Genomic DNA, 22,170 nt, shown 5'->3' with positions numbered 1-22,170 from the left:
GCTAACACAGCCTAATGGTCATCTATTAACCCGGCACTGTACATGGCTTGTTTCAAAGACCCTCTGTAAAGGGTTGATAATATATAACATGCAGTGTTTTTCAAATAGGAATATTAGGCGTATTATACGCAAGAAACGTCTTCTCTCACAGATTCTCATGTACCTAATCACAAATAGAACTTCAAGCATAGGCCCTGATAAATATCCTTTATCTGGTTTGTATGTGTGTGTGTGTGTGTGTGTGTATGTTTGTGTGTGTAGGTCTTTCACTGTGTGAGCAGTGGGAGGATGGACGTGGATGGGAGCATGTATGATAAATGGTTTTCATTTGGTCCAGGAAAATTATCATTTGCTCCAGGAAACTCTTTACTTACACCTGCTTTATCTCCTTTGCTCAGGAGGACAGTATGTGGTGTGTGTGTGTGTGTGTGTGTGTGTGTGTCTGTGTGTGTGTATGCGTATGTGTGTGTGTTTTGAGTGCGTGTGTTTTGTGTGCATGTGTTTTTTGTGTGTGTGTGTGTGTGTGTGTGTGTGTGTGTGTGTGTGTGTGTGTGTGTGTGTGTGTGTGTGTGTGTGTGTGTGTGTGTGTGTGTGTGTGTGTGTGTGTGTGTGTGTGTGTGTGTTTTGTGTGCGTGCGTGAGAGAGAGAGAGCTTGAAACTCCTCATCAACGGCAAGAAAAGATAAGTCGGAGGTGCATGAAGATTATAAGCATATCGGGGTAAAATATAGTGAATTCGATTATTTTAAGATTAGTCTTATTTCCCATGACAAAGCTTGGGTATTAATGCATGAATGTAGCCTCATCAAATTAAGAGTATAAATTCCCATTAAGACACAGTTAACAAAAAGCTTATCAGGACATTCCATCCGATAGTTTCATGGAAATAGTTCAACAATTTACCTCATATGTGGTTTGGGTAGACCAACCTAGCCCAGCAACCAGGCTGGCAGGCACGCCCACATGAACGTATATGGCTGGCCAAAGGGGTCACCCAACTACGCCTCATTGTAGACATCTATTGATTCATTAAACATATTTCTCATTATGCTCTCAAAACGTTTTGATAGCGTTTTCACGCTGTTGTATTTGATTACCCCGTAAAATGAGTTGTCCTACTCGCTAAAAACCCCAACTTTCTTTCCTCAAATCTGAAACAGCGTTTTTAGTGCCAACAAAATGCTTTGAGGTTTTTCCCACATTCAAATGAGCTCCTGCTCATGACTTTATCAGCCAGGAATAATGAACCTTCTTCCCCTTGTCAGCGATAACCAAAGTCAGACCACAACAGTCCCTTTCTCATCTTTCCATTGTTCACTGCTCTGGGTGGTGAATCCATGTTCATTACAGTAACAAACTGTAGCCTAAACATTATTTTCACGTAGATGACCATGTTTCTTTAGTATGGATCCATACAGTTAAAGTGTGTTATTGAGAGTCGACAGCTCTTCATATTGGTGTTCAGTGTGGCTGTTTTATCAATAGGCAACATTCATTTATGTTGTGTTTATTCGAAAATGGCAGTGTGCAGAATCATGCACACAGCTAACATCCAACTATGTCAGGCAGTGTGTGTATGTGTGTGTGTGTATGTGGTTGAGTGATTGAGTGAGTGTGTGGTGTGGTGTGTTGTTAAGTGCTAGAACCCTCAGGTGGTGACAGGAGATCTTTAGGGAGAGTAGAGGGCAGGAATTAAGGGAACAAGGAGGCAGAGAGAGGCGGAGAGGCAGAGAGAGACAGTGACAAATGGCATTCGGCAGTGAGAAATAGAAGAAATGTGTGGCTTTTCACACACACACACACACACACACACACACACACACACACACACACACACACACACACACACACACACACACACACACACACACACACACACACACACACACACACACACACACACACACACGCGCAAATGTCATGGCCTTGTTGGGGCGGTGTGAATTAAATAAGGTTTGTGGTTCCAGTGATCAGCCTGCCATACTGCGATGAATGCATGAGATGAATCCACTTAAATAAATGAACACCCACAAGGACGTACAAATACTGGACCAGATCTAGAGAGACAGCTCAGCATGGATGACTCACACAAACACGCACACTTTCGTAGCGTCTACATTGGGGAATAGCCATCACATTAAGCACAATAAAATGTTTCGTTCACATACAACACAGATTAGCCCACAGAACCAATGTGCACTGTGACTCTATCCCTTCTCTGTTGTTCCCCCTCTCGCTGTCAGAGAGGCTCTGATAGTGATGAATATCCCTGATCGGTTTTCACTGCCGCACATGTGCACACAAAAGTAGAACAAACAAATGCATACATAAACAAACACACACAAACAAACAAAGACTATACTCAATTTACTGTTCTCTCTCTCTCTCTCTCTCTCTCTCTCTCTCCTACAGATACAGACACTCACTTATGAATGCACATATTACACACTCATTACCCATTTACAGCCATAGGCAAAAACATATCCACATAAATGGGAGTGTGATACTTTTTCCAACTTCTCCATTGTGTCCATGTCCATTGTCTTATCTGTTCTGTAAATTCTCTCTTTTTCCAGTCCAATCCCATCTCATTACACCCCTCTCCCTTCACCTCGCTGTCCTTACGCTCTCACATGCACACAATAACACAAACCAGGGCACGCATCTGTAAACCCTGACACAGAGTGTACCACACTGATCGTTGCTAGAGAGTTACATCAGTACCGCCACAAACACACGCATATGCACACACACACACAAACAGGCACAAACAGGAAAGAAGTACAGATCATTCAACAACAAATCTGCCAGTTGCACATTTCCTTTCAGGACGGTCACACAAACACAGCGGGTCACATTTCAAAAAGCGAACGTGTACACACACAAACACACACACACACACACACACACACACACACACACACACACACACACACACACACACACACACACACACACACACACACACACACACACAGCCAGAGCGTCAGTGTGATGTAATATAAATGAGCAGTATGTCATACAGCATCTCCAGACAATTTCAGCTCGCAATCTGGGGCAGCAATCAGCTCTGTAATTGGACCCATAAGTAAGACTCCAATTGCCCGTTTCAGATGAGGGAGGACATCAATGACAAGGCTCAAAATGGCTGCACTCTGCATGGACCTGGAGATACTTTTTGGGTTTATCTCTAAGCCTCCGATGGAACAATGCTATACTAACACTCATCTCGGCTCCAGCAGTCCTACTATTGAAACCAGGAATGCAAAGGGTGAAGTCAAGTCTGGTTTTCTGTTTTGTTGCGAAGATGCACTACCAACGAAAACTCATTTTCGACAGTGGATGAAGCTTTAAGGGGTGGAATTGAATGTGACACTGACCTGCCAAGCCCACAATACTGTCGGTTGTCTGTGCGTGGATCAGGATAGCTTGGTTATTTTGGCCATAGGACCTTTGACAAACCTGACTGATTGGAGAACGTCATAGTATAATTGAAAAAAATAAGAAACATGTAACACTGTAACATGCAACTATGCTTGTGTCCTGCCTTCCATTTGTTTTTCTTTCAATTGGCAAACAAATGCTCATGCTTCCAATCCTATTGTCTTATTAAACCCTAAACAAGTTTCAATACCGACCAGACACAGTGAGCCAATGCAATGAAACAAAGTGAAATACGCAATGTCAGAAATGATTAAACTAAATTGAATATTCTGCGACTGCGAAACTAAAGGAACATTTGGGGATTTTTTTCGACATGGAAAAAAATCAATAACACAATACTAAACAGGCCTTGATCAGGCGAGAAGTAGAGAAACAAGTTTTATATCTCTGTAGCGATCCTTTCCATCATTTAAGAATGTAATCTGAGGCCGTCAGTGGCAAAAACAAGCAATTTTTCAAATATAATCTGCATTTGGCCCTTTGACGCAAAAAGTATAAGAAAAACAGGTTAAAAACAGGTAAAAAACTTTAACCTCTAAAACCAGTTTAAAAACCAGGTTAAAAAACTAAAAAAAGTTTGCTTGGGTAGTTGTAGGTTTTTGTAGTTGTGACTTGTATGCTGATTTTATGAACCAAAATTTACACAACAGATATTTTATGGATCGGTTTATTTGTAGATTTTCAAAACACAAAGACTTCAAAGAAAAAATCTGCACCGTTTTCAGTGATTTGCATTTATGTGATAAAACATACAATTCCTGAGGCCATCACGATGTAAATCCCTTAAGCTCACATACATAAGAAGGTTTGCCAGTAAAAGATAACCGTGTGAAGATATAAACATTGGCATCACTTCATAACTGACGAAAAATCTAGGAAGACTGTTTTCCACAATGTGCTCCCAGTCCTTGAACGATAATTCAAAAGACATATTCTACAATCCTCTGCGTCTAAATTAATTGGTTGCAAAATAAAAGATGCCTTGTTTTCTAAGTATGTCAGAAAGTTCAGGGTTTTACTAAAGCTTGAATCTGCATTATCTCCAATTAGTCACAGACGCTGACTTAACCATCAGTTGATCGAGAACGCAGCGCAGTCAGGGCCCCAAGGAACATTGTACTAGTTCAAAGAATTTCATTTTGTCTTGTCTAAAACTTTACACTCTGTCAAGTTGGAGCGGCTCTGAATTCAGCTGGATTTCAAACACTATTTTATGCATTTTGGGTTGAGAGTTGTAGAGGGGGGGGGGTTGGGCTTGTTATCACCATGTTTACTTACGACCCACGCCAATTTTGTTAAACTATTTTAGTACCGTTGTTGTGTATGAGCATTATAATGAGCGATGTTGTAAATGAAATGGGCCACACACCCTAGTGATTTACTATAGTGGTGTCTGAGAATCCTAACCCTCTCTCGGCCGAGGACATTAAATACATCGCTGCTCAGACTGAGCTTCACCATACATATGGATGTATAGGGTTGTTGTGGGCAAAGAAAATGTAAGAACTAATTATAGTGCAATGTGGAAGTGCAAATTCAAAGGCCCATTATGCATACAGTTTTTATATAGTTTAGTGTCAGCCAAACTTCCACATCTGTCCACCTCAAGGAAAATGTATTACTTACAAGCACAGCTCCATAGAGTACAATTTTAATATAAAGAGTCGTCTATCAGGCCCAACCTGTCTTGGGAGTGTCTTGCCTGGAGAGCTCTTGGGCTATTGCTTGCATTTGGAACCGGCCGTTCAGAAACATTATGGATTATTCAAAAACAAAAAGAATGGACGAAGATTCTGCCGATCTCAGCTTGCCTCTTCTCAAAGACATTTCTAGCCTTACAATTACAATTCAACGAAAAGTCTAAAGGAAAAGTTGATGATTTTGCTTCTTCTTTTGAGAAATATATATAGATATATTCTTTTTTTTTACCAGCTTTGTTAATTGGGTTTTATTTACTCAAGCACATTATGTACTTTTCTTAATCTAATGGTTATTATAACAGAAAAATGCTAGAATTCTGTCAAACAAGGCAACACAGGACCATTGCCTTTACTGCATGTGATCATGCCTACTATTGTGTGTAGTCACCCCCCAAAGGCCCGTTCTCAGCTGGGATAATCCCTGGTTTGTGTGTGTGGTAGGAGCATGGCTACTGTGTGTATGTGTCCCAGTGTCACTTTGTGGTCGGCTGGTCTTAATGGGGGGCTCTCGGTTGTGAAGAATGTCCTAACATCAGCAAGTTGTCAAACAACACCTTCGACCCTGGTTGAACAGAGAATGTTCAAAGAGTTTCAGAAAAACGGGATCAATGATTAGTGGTATGGAGGTTAAGCCAAACCATTGAAAACAAAACAGGTTGATTTACTATTACCGTAGCTTACACAACTTGTATCATCATTTGTCCCATTATGTGTCCTATGTTTTGACCACTGATACTGATGGACACGTCTCAATTTCATTCCAGCAGACAAATTACTGGGATATTACAACTGTGTGCTCAGGGCTACATCAATTATGGAGGTAATTTGGACAGTTCAAGAAACTTTTCATGGTTGTAATTGACTTTGTTGAGGAGTTGAGGTCAGAAACCTCATCCTGCCGCATAATTAACTCACAATTGGTCACGCAAGGACCATAGCGAACAACCTGTTGTCATCCCTGCTGTTACGTAGCAAGAAAATGAGCTTATGTAGCTGGTGGTACATAGAAACAAGATGAAGTAATGTAGCTGGGGTTACATGGCAAGAAGATGTCATGCACAAAAATGTTCCATAGCAACAAGATGGTGTAATGTATTGGTGATACATAGCAATAATAATGTCATGTAGCTGGGGAAACTTGCAACGAGACATGCAATGTGCAAGGTTCATAGATAATGGGCATGTGCGTGATGCTAGGAAACAACAAGATAATGCAATTTAGCGCAAGCTAAATTGCATTATCTTGTTGTTATCGTAACATAGCATACTGTAACATAGCAAAAACACAGACATATGCATATTCAAACAGTTAAAAGGGTTTAAAGATAGAGGTTTGAGGTTGTCCATGTAAAAGCATTGTTTGCAGCTATATGTGAGCACATATGTGTGCGTGTGCGTGTGTGCGTGTGTGTGCAGGAGTTAACCTGAGAGCTGGTTATTCTCTGGGATGATCTCTCGATGTTGGCTGGCAGGCCGAAGAAAGCTGGCCGGTCGTCCTCTGGCAGATTCTCTATAACGCTGCGGTAATCCTAGGAGAACACACACACATACATACACACACACACACACAGTGGAATGATGTAGACATCTTACCGCCAAGACACAAATATTTTTTTTTGCGTGAATGTGTACAGTTTTGTGTGGATATTAGATTATGTTCTCTCTTATTGCCTCTTATTCACCCCGGGTGGAAAAATAACACTTGAATCACTGAGCCAGTACAACAAGCACACAGCATGTAAAAACGCATGGAGGAAGTAAAGAGAGTAGGTAAATAGAACACCAACAGATGGTCGGTTTCTGTCGACTGTAAAGAGATGCTACAGAGTTCTCAGATAGATATACACGTCAGCAATAACCCAGTCCTCATTCAAAACTCTCTGTCAAGTCGGACAGGCTCTTCTGTTACCCTTACTGTGCGTTCACACCAAAAGCTGTAAAGCGTTTTGAGCGATAAACGCCCATTCACTTTCTATTAGACATGAGCGATAAAGCGATAGGAGCGATAAAACGCTTGAGCGATAGCTTTAAAGCTGTAAAGCTGTAAATGAGAGTTGAAAACAGTTCAACTCTATGCAAATGAGCTAGTAGCGTTTCGTCTGTAAATGACCACTGGCCAATCGGAATGTAGATGTCTCTCGCCGGCGTGGGTCCCAGTAAACATACGCGAGAACTTTAGTTCCTAGTTCCTACCACACATTTGTTCCTTGATCATGGTGCGTAAGAGAATAATTGCGGCTATTGAAGGGCATCGTATCTGTTCGCGATTGCATAGCCAACGTGGTCTTATTATAACCCGATCTTTAACTAAAAAACACATCGAAAGAATAAAGCATCCAGCATATGATTTCAACAATGTATGAGGGCTTATGCAATCCGCATTACGCAACAGGGATGTTCGCACAGTGGAATACTGATGGAAACCAGCGGACAAGCGTTGGGTGGAGATGTGCGCGCATTTCAGAAGCTGGAAGATACCGCACAAAAATCGATTACTAAATTGCCGTGTGTCTGCCTGGCACAAATGCTCCCGTTGAGCGGACCTTTTCCATAATAAACAATAACACACACACACACACGATAGCGATGAACTAAGCTATAATCTAGCATATAAGCAATCGCTCCATTAATTAGTTATTCAGTGTTTCATGTATTTATGCTTATTATTATTTTTCTATTGACCAAACTTATGACCATCTGGTGTTTTTGTGGCTCGGCATCAGCAGCAGCACTTGCCTCAACTACGAGCGTGCAGGCAAAAAGCGCGGCTCCTTTAAATGGAAAAGCAAAATCGCAAGAGCGATATGAGCTGTAAATATTTTTGACAGCGTTGCGTTTTGAGCTATTCAGCGATTTTGCATCGTTTACAGCTTTTGGTGTGAACGTACAGTTAGGCATGTACATCTACGCCCCTATGGCATAGCATTCAAATCAGTGTCATTTTTGTGTGGATGTATATCTGCTGGACATACTATAACTACCTTTATTTTATTATTGCATCTTTTTATATTCCAGAGGCTGCTGTAACAAGTGAATTTCTCATGTATGGGATGAAATAAAGTTATCATCTTATCTCTGTTATTAATGAGCCAGTGAACCCACTGTTTCAGCTTGAATTTGAACACTGTAGTGTTATACTGTGTATATGTGTCAAGGAAGCCTAACCCTCGTGCCCAGACATTGGATACATCCCTGCATGTCCAGAAGCTCCAGCCTCTTTTGGACGCTGCGGTCAACCACTCCCCAGACAGAGCTCCACACAAACCGCAACCACCACCGGTGCCCCTTGGTCTTGACATCCGAGTGCCTCGGAAAAGGCCCTCAGACGCCACGAACAGAACTGCACCTTTGTTTGCAGCAGAGTGGAACGCGTGGAACACAGTGTTTCTGGGAGAACGCCAAAAAATTTAATTTTTAGCAACGTTATTTATCGGTTGTTTATTTCAGCAACAGTGATAAAATAGCATTACTATTTTGACAATTATACAAGACAAATTACCAAACCATTAACAAAACTGGTATGGGATCACTGGCTCTTTAATGTATTGGGGACCTACTAATGGCGGAAGCAGGCTTCTGCAAATGTACTTCAGAGCACTGCAGAATGGGGCCCTGAAGGTAAGTCAGATTGGGCGATGTGCACAGTCCTCAAAACATCGTTAGAAAGTGCACATCAGCAGTATATGTGTGTGCCAATGCTGATTTGATGAATGGCATGCTGTCCCTTTTTGTGATTTTATCATGTATTTTAGCATGTGTTCATATATCATTCAGGACACTTCCTGAGTGAATGATACTTGACGTGGGGATATTGCCTCCCTCGCCCATGGTCTGAATGCAAATGGAGTCAAGCTTACCCCCTGTGTACCTTTGTGCATTAGCACGACAAGAATAGAGTCTCTTGTGATACCTGAGCGACTCACCCAGCTGATAGAATTGCAGCGTTATAATGCTAATTTCAAGGTGCCAGATGCCTAATTTTAATGACTATGCCCAATCTCGTTGGGGTTTCATTGCTAACTATTTAACAAGAGGTGATCATTTGAGGTGCTTGCTCGTAATAATCAATTTAACAGCCTCTCACATCTGCTAGGGCTGCTTCTCACAGGCCTCTCAAAAGGTCATTGGCTAATAGGCCAATTGAGATAATGGGAAATAAAGTACAGACGCAGAAGAAGTAGTTATTTTTTTTCCGTTTCGCACTAACTAACTGGATGCAATTGGATAAGCCTACAACCAATCATAGCAAAGAAACGTGTGACGCACCATTGAGCGATGAAAAACATCTTTCTTCTAAAACCAAAGCTTAACGTGCAGTCGTTTGGTCTTCTTTTAGTGAAAATATACCGTCCAGTTTATTTAATACAGTCTCGATACCGTCAACAGATTGTCCTACATCCGCGGCAACTATTTTTGTCGTTGTTGAAAACGCCTCTACAGCACTGCTCTGTACTGTTATCGTATTTAATCCGCCTCATATATTAGATAAACGGCTGTGATTGGTCAGTCTAGCTCGTACCGGGCACAAAACATTTTGTAGGGAGGGGGGCCAGATTTATTTGCAGATCAAATGAAACACGAGCTTGCGAGATACTTCTTGTTACCAGGCTATATTCTGTGTACCACATACACATTGTACTTTTTCGTGTTGATTGCAAATTTTTCCCAAGAGTTTAAACATTACTCGTCATTATATACGTAACATTTTTTAAAGTGACCTACACATTCAACTCTGGCACTGCAATAAGCAGGTGGTCAGAACATCATGCCACCTACAGGCAGTAATCATGTATTACACCTACCAGGATGGAGCAGGAGGTTGGCAGGCTGATCTGAGCCGGGAAGACTTTTTCCCCTCCCCTCCTCGTTCCTGCTGAGGAGGAGGAGGAGGAAAGGAGGCGCGCCGAGAAGAACTGCTCCAGGTAGGAGCGCAGGATGCGGAGGTCTGAGGGATTATCGATCCGTCCCCCGTAGATGGCGCTCTCCAGAAGACCGTGGACAAACTCCCACTGGAAGGTCTTACCGCCTAGCGCACACACACACACACACACACACACACACACACACACACACACACACACACACACACACACACACACACACACACACACACACACACACACACACACACACACACACACACACACACACACACAAGCATGTAAGAACTAATCTATAACTCCGTCAGTGGTACACATGGCGAAGGCCAGATCAAGGCCCACGTGTGATCACGGACAGGGAGATTAGAAAGCAATAGCTGATCAAAGCCCAGGGCGTGTTTAAGGATGGCTGAGCAGAGCGCTCCATAGGGGCCACCCCACTGTCTCCATACCGTCAAAGAGCCTGTCGATGATCTCATAAGCAGCCCGCAGGTCCGACAGGGAGAACTCGTAGAATTTGGTCCAGCCCTGGAAGGAGGAGGAGCAGGGAGGGAGTCAGTGCACGTAGTATGAAACAATCAAACAACATGCCACAATCCCTTGTCAACTACAAATGAAATCATTATTAAAAAAAACAACCCAAATAAAAATGGATTTGTACTATAAAACATAATCAATCCTCAAACATGCACATAGAGTGCCATGTTTTGTCCCAATATAAGCTTGATGAAATAGTAATTGCAAGGATACTCTGCCCGTATTTCTTAAGAGATGCAATTTACCAACCTGACAGAGAACAGATGGAACCGATCAGTGCAATGAACTCGGCCCTTGTGTGTTTGTGTGTGTGCGTGTGTAATACCTTAAACTCTGCCTTTCATTTAACATGCTAATCTACTGAGACTTATCCATGTCAATGAATGGTCTCAAGGCCTAATTGGACTGGATATAAGAAGCATTTCTTGATGTACAATTTTAATAATGCGGTCGTTAGACTGGTGCTTGCAGATTTGTCTTTGTGTGTTTTCTTGTGTGTTTGTGCCTCGCACAAGAGGGAATTGGTATTTGTTCCTTTGGACATTTTAATCAAACAGACACTAAACATAAAGAAAACATACAATCTCTTTGTTGTGCCTAATAGCGATATTTATACATGCTACCTGATCTAATGAATCGGGGAATACAGGTTGATGTTGTGTGATCATTATAGGTGTGGTGTGTAAACTACAACTTTAATATTTACTCTACATGGACTTGGCAGAGATTAAATATAATATTCATTTTTTTTATTACATTTTTAATTGTTTTTTTAATTAGTGTATAATCCAATGAATATCAATTGCTGGGTTTTCGTTACCTTAGAAAGAGCCCTTCATATGTACATAGGGAGGGAGGGCAATGTCCTTACAGTAGCCGAGAAACTACAAGTGGCTCTTGGGAGGCCGCAGTACAAGTACAAATTGGCTCGTAGCAATGCCGGCTAAATAGATGAATGATCAATACATATAACAGATAGTGATGATATAGGTCTAGGAGTCTGCCTAGTGTTTGAAAAGCGCTATATAAATAAAGTTGCCTTGCCTTGAATGCCGTTTATTGTTTCGGATGCAAAAAGAGAACTGTATGTTGAAAAACGTAATAGGCCATTAAGAAGACCTACCTTGTAGGTCTTCTTAATGGCCTATGTGAGGTCTACATGGTGTCCGTCTTTAACGGAGAACGTGCTATTTGTATGCCGGCTGGCCGGGGGTGAGGCAATACTTTGGTGCTGTAATTAAAGGCACCCTTTGCAGGGGGTCCATTTCGGTACAGATGGTATCAAATATCAGCCCAGACTCGCCAAGGCACATGCCTATGCCTATCGGCTCCGAACGGCAGGCTTCTGCCCTAATGGGCCCCTATGAGGTTCCCCCACTTTGATATTGGATAAGAAGTGAGAGCAGCATGATTAACCACCATTCAGGGGGGCACATGATTGACAGAAGCAAGATTCAAGCAACTGACTCGGGTGTTGTCCAGCCCGGCCAGTATGCACACAATGAAATAAAACACCTACTGCTCGACTTGGAATAAATCTGTATTAGCCGGAGATGAACCCGTTCAAGAGCAGGGATGTGATGGATTTATGAATATTCTGTAATGGTCCTGGATGATGATCAATGTGAACAGTTAATATAAGCACACCACGCTTGTGTGTTTGTTTCTCCGTATGTGTGTGTTTGGGTGTGTGTGTGTTTGGGTGTGTGTGTTTGGGTGTGTGTGTTTTGGGTGTGTGTGTTTTGGGTGTGTGTGTGTGTGTGTGTGTGTGTGTGTGTGTGTGTGTGTGTGTGTGTGTGTGTGTGTGTGTGTGTGTGTGTGTGTGTGTGTGTGTGTGTGTGTGTCACTGTGTGTGTGTGTGTGTGTGTGTCAATTTATGTGTGAGTGAGTGAGTGAGTGAGTGAGTGAGTGAGTGAGTGAGTGAGTGAGTGAGTGAGTGAGTGAGTGAGTGAGTGAGTGAGTGAGTGAGTGTGCGTGTGAGTGGTACTGCACCTGGGGTATGTAGTTCCTTCGCTCCTGGCAGACAGCGTGGAACCACGCCAAGCAGAAGAGAGACTGGGCCCGCGACAGGACGCCACCTTTAATATGCAAGTTCAGCCCCATTCACATCATTAGTCTCAGCCGAGGCAGACAAACGAGACTTGCCATCATCATTATCAAAACAGTTTTCTTCAAACATCACCAAAGCTATCCTTATTCCCCATCATTATCAACACAACGTTTAGTAATTTTGTCACAGGAGACAATTTTGCCAAAAGCGTCTTACAAGTGAGGATGAGAACAATCAAAACATACAATTAAAAATTGGAGCTACGACAAAGATATCAAGTTGGAATAATAACCGTTTCAATTATTTTTTCAAAGCAATCAAAGCAGATTATTTTTCACGGATAAATCCGATTTCAACTGAAACATTCATTACAAACAAAGAGATTGAAACGAGATGATGGGAGTCAGGCGAGAGTAAGAAAGGGAAGACGAATAGTGAAGACAGCAGGGCAGAGAGCAGGAGAGAAGAGGAGGGAGAAGGGGAGAGGTGATAAACTGTAGAAGAGAGGAAGGTGCAAGAAGTGTAGAAGTGAACGCAATAAGGATGAATACAACAGAAGAGGTGTGAACCGTGAGCGTGGTTAAGAGAAGGTAATGAAATAGAGAAGCAAGATAATAGCAAAGAAGAGACTTTTATAGGAGAGAGGAGCGGATGACCTTTACTGATCTGCTCCGGACTCCAGGACTCGTAGGTCCTGGTCAGGTTCTTCTTCAGCCCGGGTGGGGACTGCACACACACACACACACACACACACACACACACACACACACACACACACACACACACACACACACACACACACACACACACACACACACACACACACACACACACACACACACACACACACACAATAAGGATTGATAAGTGACTTGACAACAAAATTGACAGGCCAAAGGAAACAGATGGAGAGAGTTGTTGTTCATTGGAAAGATGAAGAAAGGCACAAAGATATAATATGAACAATAGGATACACTAATAAACATAACACAGACAGAAAAAAGGATGAACTTTAACTGTGGTGGCTCTGTGATTTCTTCGGCCACTCTATACATATATATTTAATTGTTATTGTAAATGCACTTTTTTTTTTATTGATACATATTTAGTTCAAGTGCAAATTTTAGTTAGCATATTTTTGTGTTTTTTAAAATTTTCTATTTTTAAATGATGCTGTACTATCAATTGTAACTGAAATAGTCTAGCACATTCATGTTTTAGTTAATTAGTTACCTACTGAATATGAAAAAAGATTGGTGGTTATTTAAATTGGTAGACAGTCCACTTTTACAGTCAATTAAAAGAGCATGCTTTGTTAGTAAACTAGGTTCAGCGAAGATCGTGTCTCTCAGTCCCGACATATTGACACTTCCACGGCATCACACGTACAGAAGAGGACAGTACAAATGCAAGGGTATGCAAAAAAGCTGCTGTGTCTCAAGTAGGAAATTAGTTAAGTGAAAATAACGTCAAGGCCTAAAGGCTAATGTATACTGTCATCTTGAAGATGAACTCGGAACATCATTCTTTATTCTCGCTTCCTGCACTCCAAATGCTGGCATTTATCAAATGCTTGAAAACAAGTCTAAACTATTTGCCCTAGCTTCTAAGCATAGAAATTAAGTGGCAAGCAGAGAATTGCCTTACGGAAAAATATAAACAAAGTTCTTCATATTCATATTTTTATATATACTCTAGATATATTTTCTTTTTGATAACATTTGGTTGAATGTTGTTTCTTTGATGAACTGTGTGGCTGCAAACATCCTCTCTATTTGCATTCAGCAAACGGACATCTTTCAAGCCCCTTCCCTCTTTGCCTATCCGAGGCCTTGATACAGGCTTTCCCACCATCCTTCTTCCTAAATCGAATGATGCACATTGCTATGCATACTCAATGGTGTCACGTCAGGCAGGGATGGGCTGTTTCAGGTACACAGGCCCCTATATAAAAGAGAAGTTTATATCTGACTGCCTGTTGTTCAGACGGGCACTGGAAAAACAAGCTTCACTCCACTTGATGAGCGGCTGGAACCCATCTGAGCACGGACATCCTAAACACACACTGTTGTTTAAACGAAGGGAAACCACTTAAAAGTCGTGCCCTGTGTGAGCCTCAAGCTCGCAACCTTCAGATGAGGAGATTGACGGGCTGTCTACTGCGCCGACAGCGCTCCGGCGAAGGTAACCGTTTGCATCTCCCATGTGGACAGGTTGTTGTTTACAGGCGAATGGTCAAGGTAATTGAATTTGATCTGATGTTTAAACATGAATAAATGTGCATTGTGCATAGCTTTAGAAAGTCAGAACCACATCACAAGGATGATGGGATCTGCATTCTAAGAACCTAAAGACGCTTTAGGTGATGGTGTGAACACATGATGGTCTCGATTTGGCTTGGACTACATTCAATGTGGGTTGGATATGTGGAGAGAGAGAGAGAGACACTGGTTTGTAACTATTATACCATTGCATCTCACAAGGACCCACCACTGTAGCCTCAAGGACAGAAAGAACAGGACTAGGTTTGCCGATAGTGATTGTGTGCGTGTACGCTTGTTTGAGTGTGTGTGTGTTTGTGTGTGTGTGTGCGCGTGCGCGTGCGTGCGAGCATGATTAAGTGATTCCTTATTTTAAAGTGCTCAAATAATAATGTTTTTTCATACATACATATTAGGTTGATTCATTGCTGAACATTATTCATATTATTTGCATCCTTGGGTTCGCATGTATTTGCACAAATTATAATTAGGTGTCAAAGCAGATACAACACTCATTAAAAATGACCCTGATTCAATGATCATCAATACATCTATTGTTATATGAATGTGGGTTTTTGTCTATCTGTGTCTATCTGTGTGTGTGTGTGTGTGTGTGTGTGTGTGTGTGTGTGTGTGTGTGTGTGTGTGTGTGTGTGTGTGTGTGTGTGTGTGTGTGTGTGTGTGTGTGTGTGTGTGTGTGTGGCCATGGGTGTTTGTATTAGGGTCACCATTTATATGATTTTGAATGTTTATGTAGGCCTGCACTATACTGATGGATGCTCTTGTGTGCATGAAAAGAATGATGAGTGTGTGTGTGTGTTCGTGTGTGTTTGTGTGTGTTCGTGTGTGTTCGCTTGTGTGTGTGTGTTCGTGTGTGTTCGTGTGTGTTCGTGTGTGTTTGTGTGTGTGTGTGCGCTTGAGAGGGTTAGGCTTAGCTTGCAGCATGCTTGGCTAGTGAAGCAGCTAACCCCAGAGCACAACTCCCTTAGGAAACACAGACATAGCACACTTCAATAACACGCTAGAGGCTACATGCTTTAGCATGTCTGTCAGGCCCAGAAATAACTACTGAATCACACAGTAGACACAAGAAGATGCATGATAAAAACACATGGAACTGTATGTGTTTTAATGTGAGGATGCACACACGCACAGGTCCCATGAGTTGATGAATAATAGAATCTGGAGCAGATGCAGGCATACGCTTTAAAACAGCGCTGCCATTGCATTTGTTGAGATGTGTATAATAACGTGCGTGTGTCACATCAGTGTGTCGTGGCTGTGAGTGCGTACCTCGTATGTGATTTTCAGGCTGGACTGCAGGAGTATGAGGGGGAATCTGGGGTGCACCTCGGAGGTCAGCCACAGACGGAAGCTTTCTTTGGGTTGCAGTGCGTTCAGCTCCTTAGGAGAGAGTAGAGGGTGAGCATTTGCATGGGGATGAGTCAAGAAAAACACACAAACACTTTATTTTAACAGTGTAACGTGTGTTCAATTACAGAGGGACCAGGTACTTAAGATAACATAATCTCTCTCCCTCTTTTACTCTCACTTTGTAAAAGCAGGGAACGTGAACTCCAAGTGTCAGGGTTAAAAATAACATGCCAGCGCTCCAGGCCTTTGTGCCGTCTGATTGGCTGCTCATTGAAACGCTGCTACGCAAATCAACCTACGTCGACTCACGGCTCGCGGACAAATAAGACACTGACACAAACATATGCACACACACACAGACATACACACCCCTGCACATGCACGTACACGTGCACACACACACACACACACACACACAGAGAGGGTGGAAGAAAAGCGGCATGATCAATGTGTTTCTGCATCAGTTGGAGCCTAACGCGGCCTCGTGGAGGAGCACCGGATCAGAGGGAATGTGAGGAGACAGGAATGGACAGAGTGCTAATGTAATGGTGCGGTGTGCGTGTGTGTGTGTGGACGCGTCTGTCAGGCGCACACAGGCCCCTCCGTGTACACGAGCACAGCAGACGTCAGGCCTGATCACCTCCCCCTCCAACCGCACAGCGGGAGGGAGGGAGGGAGGGAGGGAGGGAGGGAGGGGGCGACACAGAAAGAAAGATGGGGGAAAAAGTGAGCGGGAGAGAGAAAGAGCGATAAGAGACAGCACAGAGATAGAGAGAGCAAGAGAACGAGAGAACAAGAGCAAGAGTGCAACAGAGAGAGATGGAGAGATATAGAGAGGGTACACCGAGAGAGAGAAAGAGATGTATTAAGTGCAAAATAGGGCGATGGAGCAAGAGAAAGAGTGATAGCGAGTGCAAGAGTAAACAGAGAAAGAGCTCTCCGTTCCACTGCCGATTTCTGTCGACCACCTTGAAAACCGAGTGGTTTTATCCATGTCTCCCTATCCCCCAATCGTGTTATCTTTCCGAGGCCCGTGTGTCGCATCATGCACCTAAGCACAACTTGCCCGTCCATAACACAGACATTAGAGCCGGTTCCTGCTGCCTTACAGTGCAGTGGTGTGTGTGGGGGAACGTATCCTGCACCCCCAACAACACAAACATGTGTATCTCCCATGGAGACAGACTGACCCTGGCAGGGTCAGCGGCCCAATGCAGGTTGGTTATATATAGGGTTACAGAGGTCTACAAAACAATCACACCCCTGGGAACTGTGGAGCGTCATCAACTTATCCTTACTGCATTTCGTTGTATATGGTGTACTTGATGTGAGCTAAAGAAGCAGCACATATTATTCATATATATATGCCAGCTATGCAAGGAATAAACCACGAAAGGCTGTTAGAAATAATGTCACATTCAACATTGTATTTTCCGACAGGACTTTGAGCCTGGGGTCCTTCACTCTGCTCAGGTAACAGTCACAAACAATGACTAGAAATGTTACGTTCTTCTATGGTGTTATTGTTTTTTTTATCAAATTTATCCGCAAAATCAAATAAACCTTCCATGGCGCTTCCATGGCGCAGATCGTTTCTACGTTGTCATGGAAACATCTGGTCGGAAGTTGTATTTGACAATCGCTGTTACGGTTGGACTAGTAGCACAGTGATGTGGTGCAGAGTGACCTCTACACACCGCAGAGGTGTGCTGTTATTGAAGAAGAATGCACAACTGTATTTGAGAACATCCATACATTTTAATTAACCCCCTTATATTAAGGGTTTCCCAATTGGCCATGGATGCATGATAAACCACTCGGGATTATATCTTATATAATGTGAATCTTCTTCAAGCTGAAAGCTAGGATAGGCAATTTAGATTGCCCAGCCAGAGAAAGCCTGATTTTGGAAGCATCCAACTGAAAAAGTGCCGCTCCGGCCTTATGGCCGCGGCCGCCCTCCCAAGGCACGGCCACAACACATGAATAGCTAGCTGGCTTTAGCTACAGGTCTGCCTGGCCTTATAAAGACTCCAGTCATGCACAATGAGAGCACCGACAGAGTCTGCGGGCAGAGTGAACAACAGCAGGCAGGTAGGCCATCCAATTGTTGCATTCAGTCTGAATGCAATGATTGGATTGGATAATTACAGGCCTTCTTTGTTTTGTCTGAGCATTTGATTAATTGATTGCTGTCGGGATGTGAAGACGAGATAAAAGAAGTACCTCAAATAAATTGCAGACACTAATTGCAATGTATTAGCAGACACGAAGGAACGCATCTAAACACACTCATCTGTTGTTTGAATGGGCATGAACCGTTTAAAAACACGTCCCGATTGTGAGGCTTGAACTCACAACCTTCAGATAAGGAGAATGACGTGCTGCCCTTGTGCCGATGAGACTCTAACACTGTATCTGGATGCAATGAGTGGACTGTGCCTTGAGAAACATAAAGCCACTTAATGGCAAATTCAATTAATGTTGCCCTTCGCAAAAAGGCAATGGCATCTTATGTGTAAAGTCTAATTTTGCTTGATGATTTGTAATAATCTACTAAACATGGGAAGAAATTGCAACAAAACATGTAGAAGGACCGTGAGGCTTCCTTGGGTGCGGCGCTGGTGCAACTCTATCATCATCTGCTCCTGGCCGGGCTGTCTACCGGGAGGAGACCTGTCAGCGGACCAGCACAGGCATCCTTACAACAGAGGGCCAGAGAAACAGGAGGCGAGGAGGTGTAAAGAGGAGGTGGCACCGAGGAGGTAGAGGGGAGGAGGCAGAGAACAGAGGAGGGGAGGAGAGGAGGTGTAAAAAGGAGGAGGCACCGAGGAGGTGGTGGAGAGGAGGCGGGGAGCAGAGACACAGAAGAGGAGGTGGAGGAGAGATGAGGCGGGACGGGGAGGTGGAGCAGCAGCAGATTAAATCAAGTGCAGGGAAGACTAGCTTTGTCCCCTAGCTTCATCCCTGGATGACTCTTCAACTGTTCGCTACGCCTCACCGCATGCACCTCACCCCTCGCTCTCCCACTACCACTCCCCCTTCTTTCTCCTTCTATTTCTTTATTTCCACCATTCTCTACCCTCTACCCCCCCCACTTCTTGCGTCACTTTCTCATTTCAAGCTTGGCTGCAGAGACCCTAGCCTCATCACGTCCCCCAACGTCTGTACACTGGAGTGGTAGAGGCTGGGCCGAGAGACACTCAGTGTGTGCATGGGGGGAGAGAGAGAGAGAGAGAGAGAGAGAGAGAGAGAGAGAGAGAGAGAGAGAGATAGTTTGAAGGAACAGTAAGTTTAGTAAGATTAAAGCAAATTAAATGAACTACATAAATGGATTGGTATTGAGGGAAAATGTAGATTCAGTGGAAAATAAATTAAAACACGGACTGAGGAGAGGCACAATCAATGAAAGTCAAAGAAGGGGAGTGGGAGGAACCAAGGGAGGAGAGGAGTGCAGTTGGGGTTTAATTTACACTAGGACACACACACACACACACACAGTCCAATCACAGCCAACACCTGTGCCTCCCAGTGAGATATGGCCTGCTACAGTGTCACAGCACTTAACACTGCCCAAGGAAAAGCTTGCACATACAGCACACACACACACACACACACACACACACACACACACACACACACACACACACACACACACACACACACACACACACACACACACACACACACACACACACACACACACACACACGTGTAAGAAGGAGCGGCCATGAGGCCGTTTTAAGATGAAAACATGTAAAGCCAGCATGTCCAACAGGTCAGCACCCTTTCTTGTTTCTGTGTCTGAGCATGTTTACGCTTGTGAGTAAGTGTATGTATGTCGGACATAACTTATACGATTGTTATTAGGAAAAATACATGACATGGAATCAAATCAAAACAAGGATTGGGGCAATGGTAAGTCGCAAAAAACACAGCAAACAACAACAAAGTCTTAATGGGGAGGGGACGGATTACTTATTATTCATTTTATGCCGAAAAGCAGTGCAAGTTAAAAATTCAGAGTGTGTATTAAACTTGCATAATGCTTTCATCAAGTCATTATTGTTTTTCTTGCATTGGAGAGAGAGAGAGAGAGAGAGAGAGGGACAAGAGAGAGGCGAGAGAGAGACGAGAGAAAGATTTAGTATTTAGTTGCCATTTCCTACTTTCTCCAGCTGTGGTAGCCATGCGGTGACTAGGTGAAGGTTTTTAAGACAAAGCCAGTCTCCGTTTCGAGAAGACTCTCTGAGCGCAGCCAACGCCACATCCGCCTGGCCCTGGCCCATTGAAATCTGCACAGAGAAGGAGAAACAGAGAGAGCGATAGAGTGAGAGGGAGAGAGACAGGTAGACATACCAATAAATAGACAGAGAGAGGGAGGGAGAGATCAGGAGCGTTAGAGCGAGACAGAGAGAGAGAACAAGAAAGAGAGAGATAGAAAGAGACAATTATTGGCAGAGCGTAAGGATGTGGCCGTCAACATTGTTTTCAATAGTCTGCAAAATCGCAGACGTTGGAAGATGCATTTTTATTGTAGTTCAGAGTCACAATAATATATGAAGGAATCCATCAACGGAGGTTTGCAAAACCGCGGATTGATGAGCAAATCGAAAGCGAATGACTCGTAACAAACGCAGCCTCTGAGTCCAAAATAAAGGAACAATGGTGCAGGATCATCGCTCATCCATTAAATGGAATAGACTTAGAAACGCTTTCTCCATGATGGTTCTGAAGTTGAACATACTGGACTGTAATCATTTAGACACAGAATGACTGAGGTCTATTCCACTGGGAGGGCGTAGCACCTCAGGGCCATGCCTGTCCCCACCTCTCATCCCAGCAGCTGAGCATCACGACTGAGCGTGACTCATAACAAGCTTGAACCCACCTACTAGCAGGTTGACTTTTTCCATCACTTTCTCGTGGGCGGTCATCTCCATATTTTAATTTGAAGAAGCATCGAACGGCACGAGCTGTATTCCTGTCGTTTCACCCGGAGCTGTGCTCAGGCGAGGAATCATTTTCTTATTCTCTCCCCCTCGAAACGGTGGCGACAGCCGCATGCATCGCTGAGCGGGGAGCGGCTGGCTCTGCTTAAGTAGTATGGGGTCATGACCCTGTGGGGGGCTGACTGGCATCTGCTGATTCAGATTTTTTTCAAAGTAAAAGTTCTAAACAAACCCGTAAGTATCTAAAGCGGGGGATAAAGTGAGTACGTTTTTATACAAAGTCAATGCGTATAATTCAGATACCAATAGTTAAGGAGCAGGTAGGGTCTCTCAAAGGTTGGTTTCCGTCTGCGAATCGACCACCTTAACGACTGCTAAACTTTGCTACCCAACTGTACTGTCTTGCAGTAATTCTACAGCTTAATATATATTAATTATTCAGCCATATATAAATATATAAAATGCTGCTGGTACACCGCAAGAGAACAACAAATTTGTCCTCTTGCCCTCAGTGGATGGTAAACATTAATCTGCCAAACTATTACCTAGTAAATGTTTGTATTAGTTAAATCAGCTTCACAACGTCACGACACGCGTTGATCCGTGTTCCACGAGGTTTCCTGATGATCGCAAAATGAAGACCTCGCGTTTCTCCCTTTTGCCACCATCAACTTAACAAATCTATTTTGTTCATTCATTCAAAACAACCGAGGGATGGCGCCCGGCCCCCCCCCCACACCTCGTGGAAGTTCTCCCGCCCGACAGAGTCCGCTGCAAGCTCGCTGAGCTCCTGGGAGGGGTCTGCGCCGGGGGAGATGATGATCAGCACGGGCTCCCACGCCAGCGTCTCACAGTGCAGGCGCCTCAGGTTCAGCGGCGGCGGCGACAGCTCCTTCATCCCTGTGTAAGAGGAAGAGGAGGAGGACGAACAGGAAGGGGAGACAAGCAGGTAGACGGTGAGACGGGAGGAAGC

At 43.5% G+C, this 22,170-nt stretch overlaps 1 protein-coding gene across 3 annotated transcripts in view; it reads right to left on the bottom strand.

Moving 5' to 3' along the window:
* The window catches only part of LOC130406305 (cytoplasmic dynein 2 heavy chain 1), a 136,089-nt gene that overhangs the window by 18,574 nt on the left and 95,345 nt on the right, over nucleotides 1-22,170 (bottom strand). For all 3 annotated transcript variants that reach the window (XM_056611802.1, XM_056611801.1, XM_056611803.1), the window contains 8 exons: nucleotides 21,937-22,097; nucleotides 20,415-20,540; nucleotides 16,165-16,275; nucleotides 13,267-13,336; nucleotides 12,553-12,638; nucleotides 10,476-10,551; nucleotides 9,946-10,169; nucleotides 6,568-6,672 (listed from right to left, as the gene is read on the bottom strand). In XM_056611802.1, the coding sequence (XP_056467777.1) occupies nucleotides 6,568-6,672; nucleotides 9,946-10,169; nucleotides 10,476-10,551; nucleotides 12,553-12,638; nucleotides 13,267-13,336; nucleotides 16,165-16,275; nucleotides 20,415-20,540; nucleotides 21,937-22,097 (959 nt within the window). The remainder of the gene's footprint in view (nucleotides 1-6,567; nucleotides 6,673-9,945; nucleotides 10,170-10,475; nucleotides 10,552-12,552; nucleotides 12,639-13,266; nucleotides 13,337-16,164; nucleotides 16,276-20,414; nucleotides 20,541-21,936; nucleotides 22,098-22,170) is intronic.

This window comes from Gadus chalcogrammus, chromosome 16, assembly GCF_026213295.1.
Source record: "Gadus chalcogrammus isolate NIFS_2021 chromosome 16, NIFS_Gcha_1.0, whole genome shotgun sequence".
In the NCBI taxonomy this organism is placed as follows: Eukaryota; Metazoa; Chordata; class Actinopteri; order Gadiformes; family Gadidae; genus Gadus; species Gadus chalcogrammus.
The sequence above is the reverse complement of the archived record's forward strand: the minus strand, read 5'-3'. Positions and strand labels throughout refer to the sequence as shown.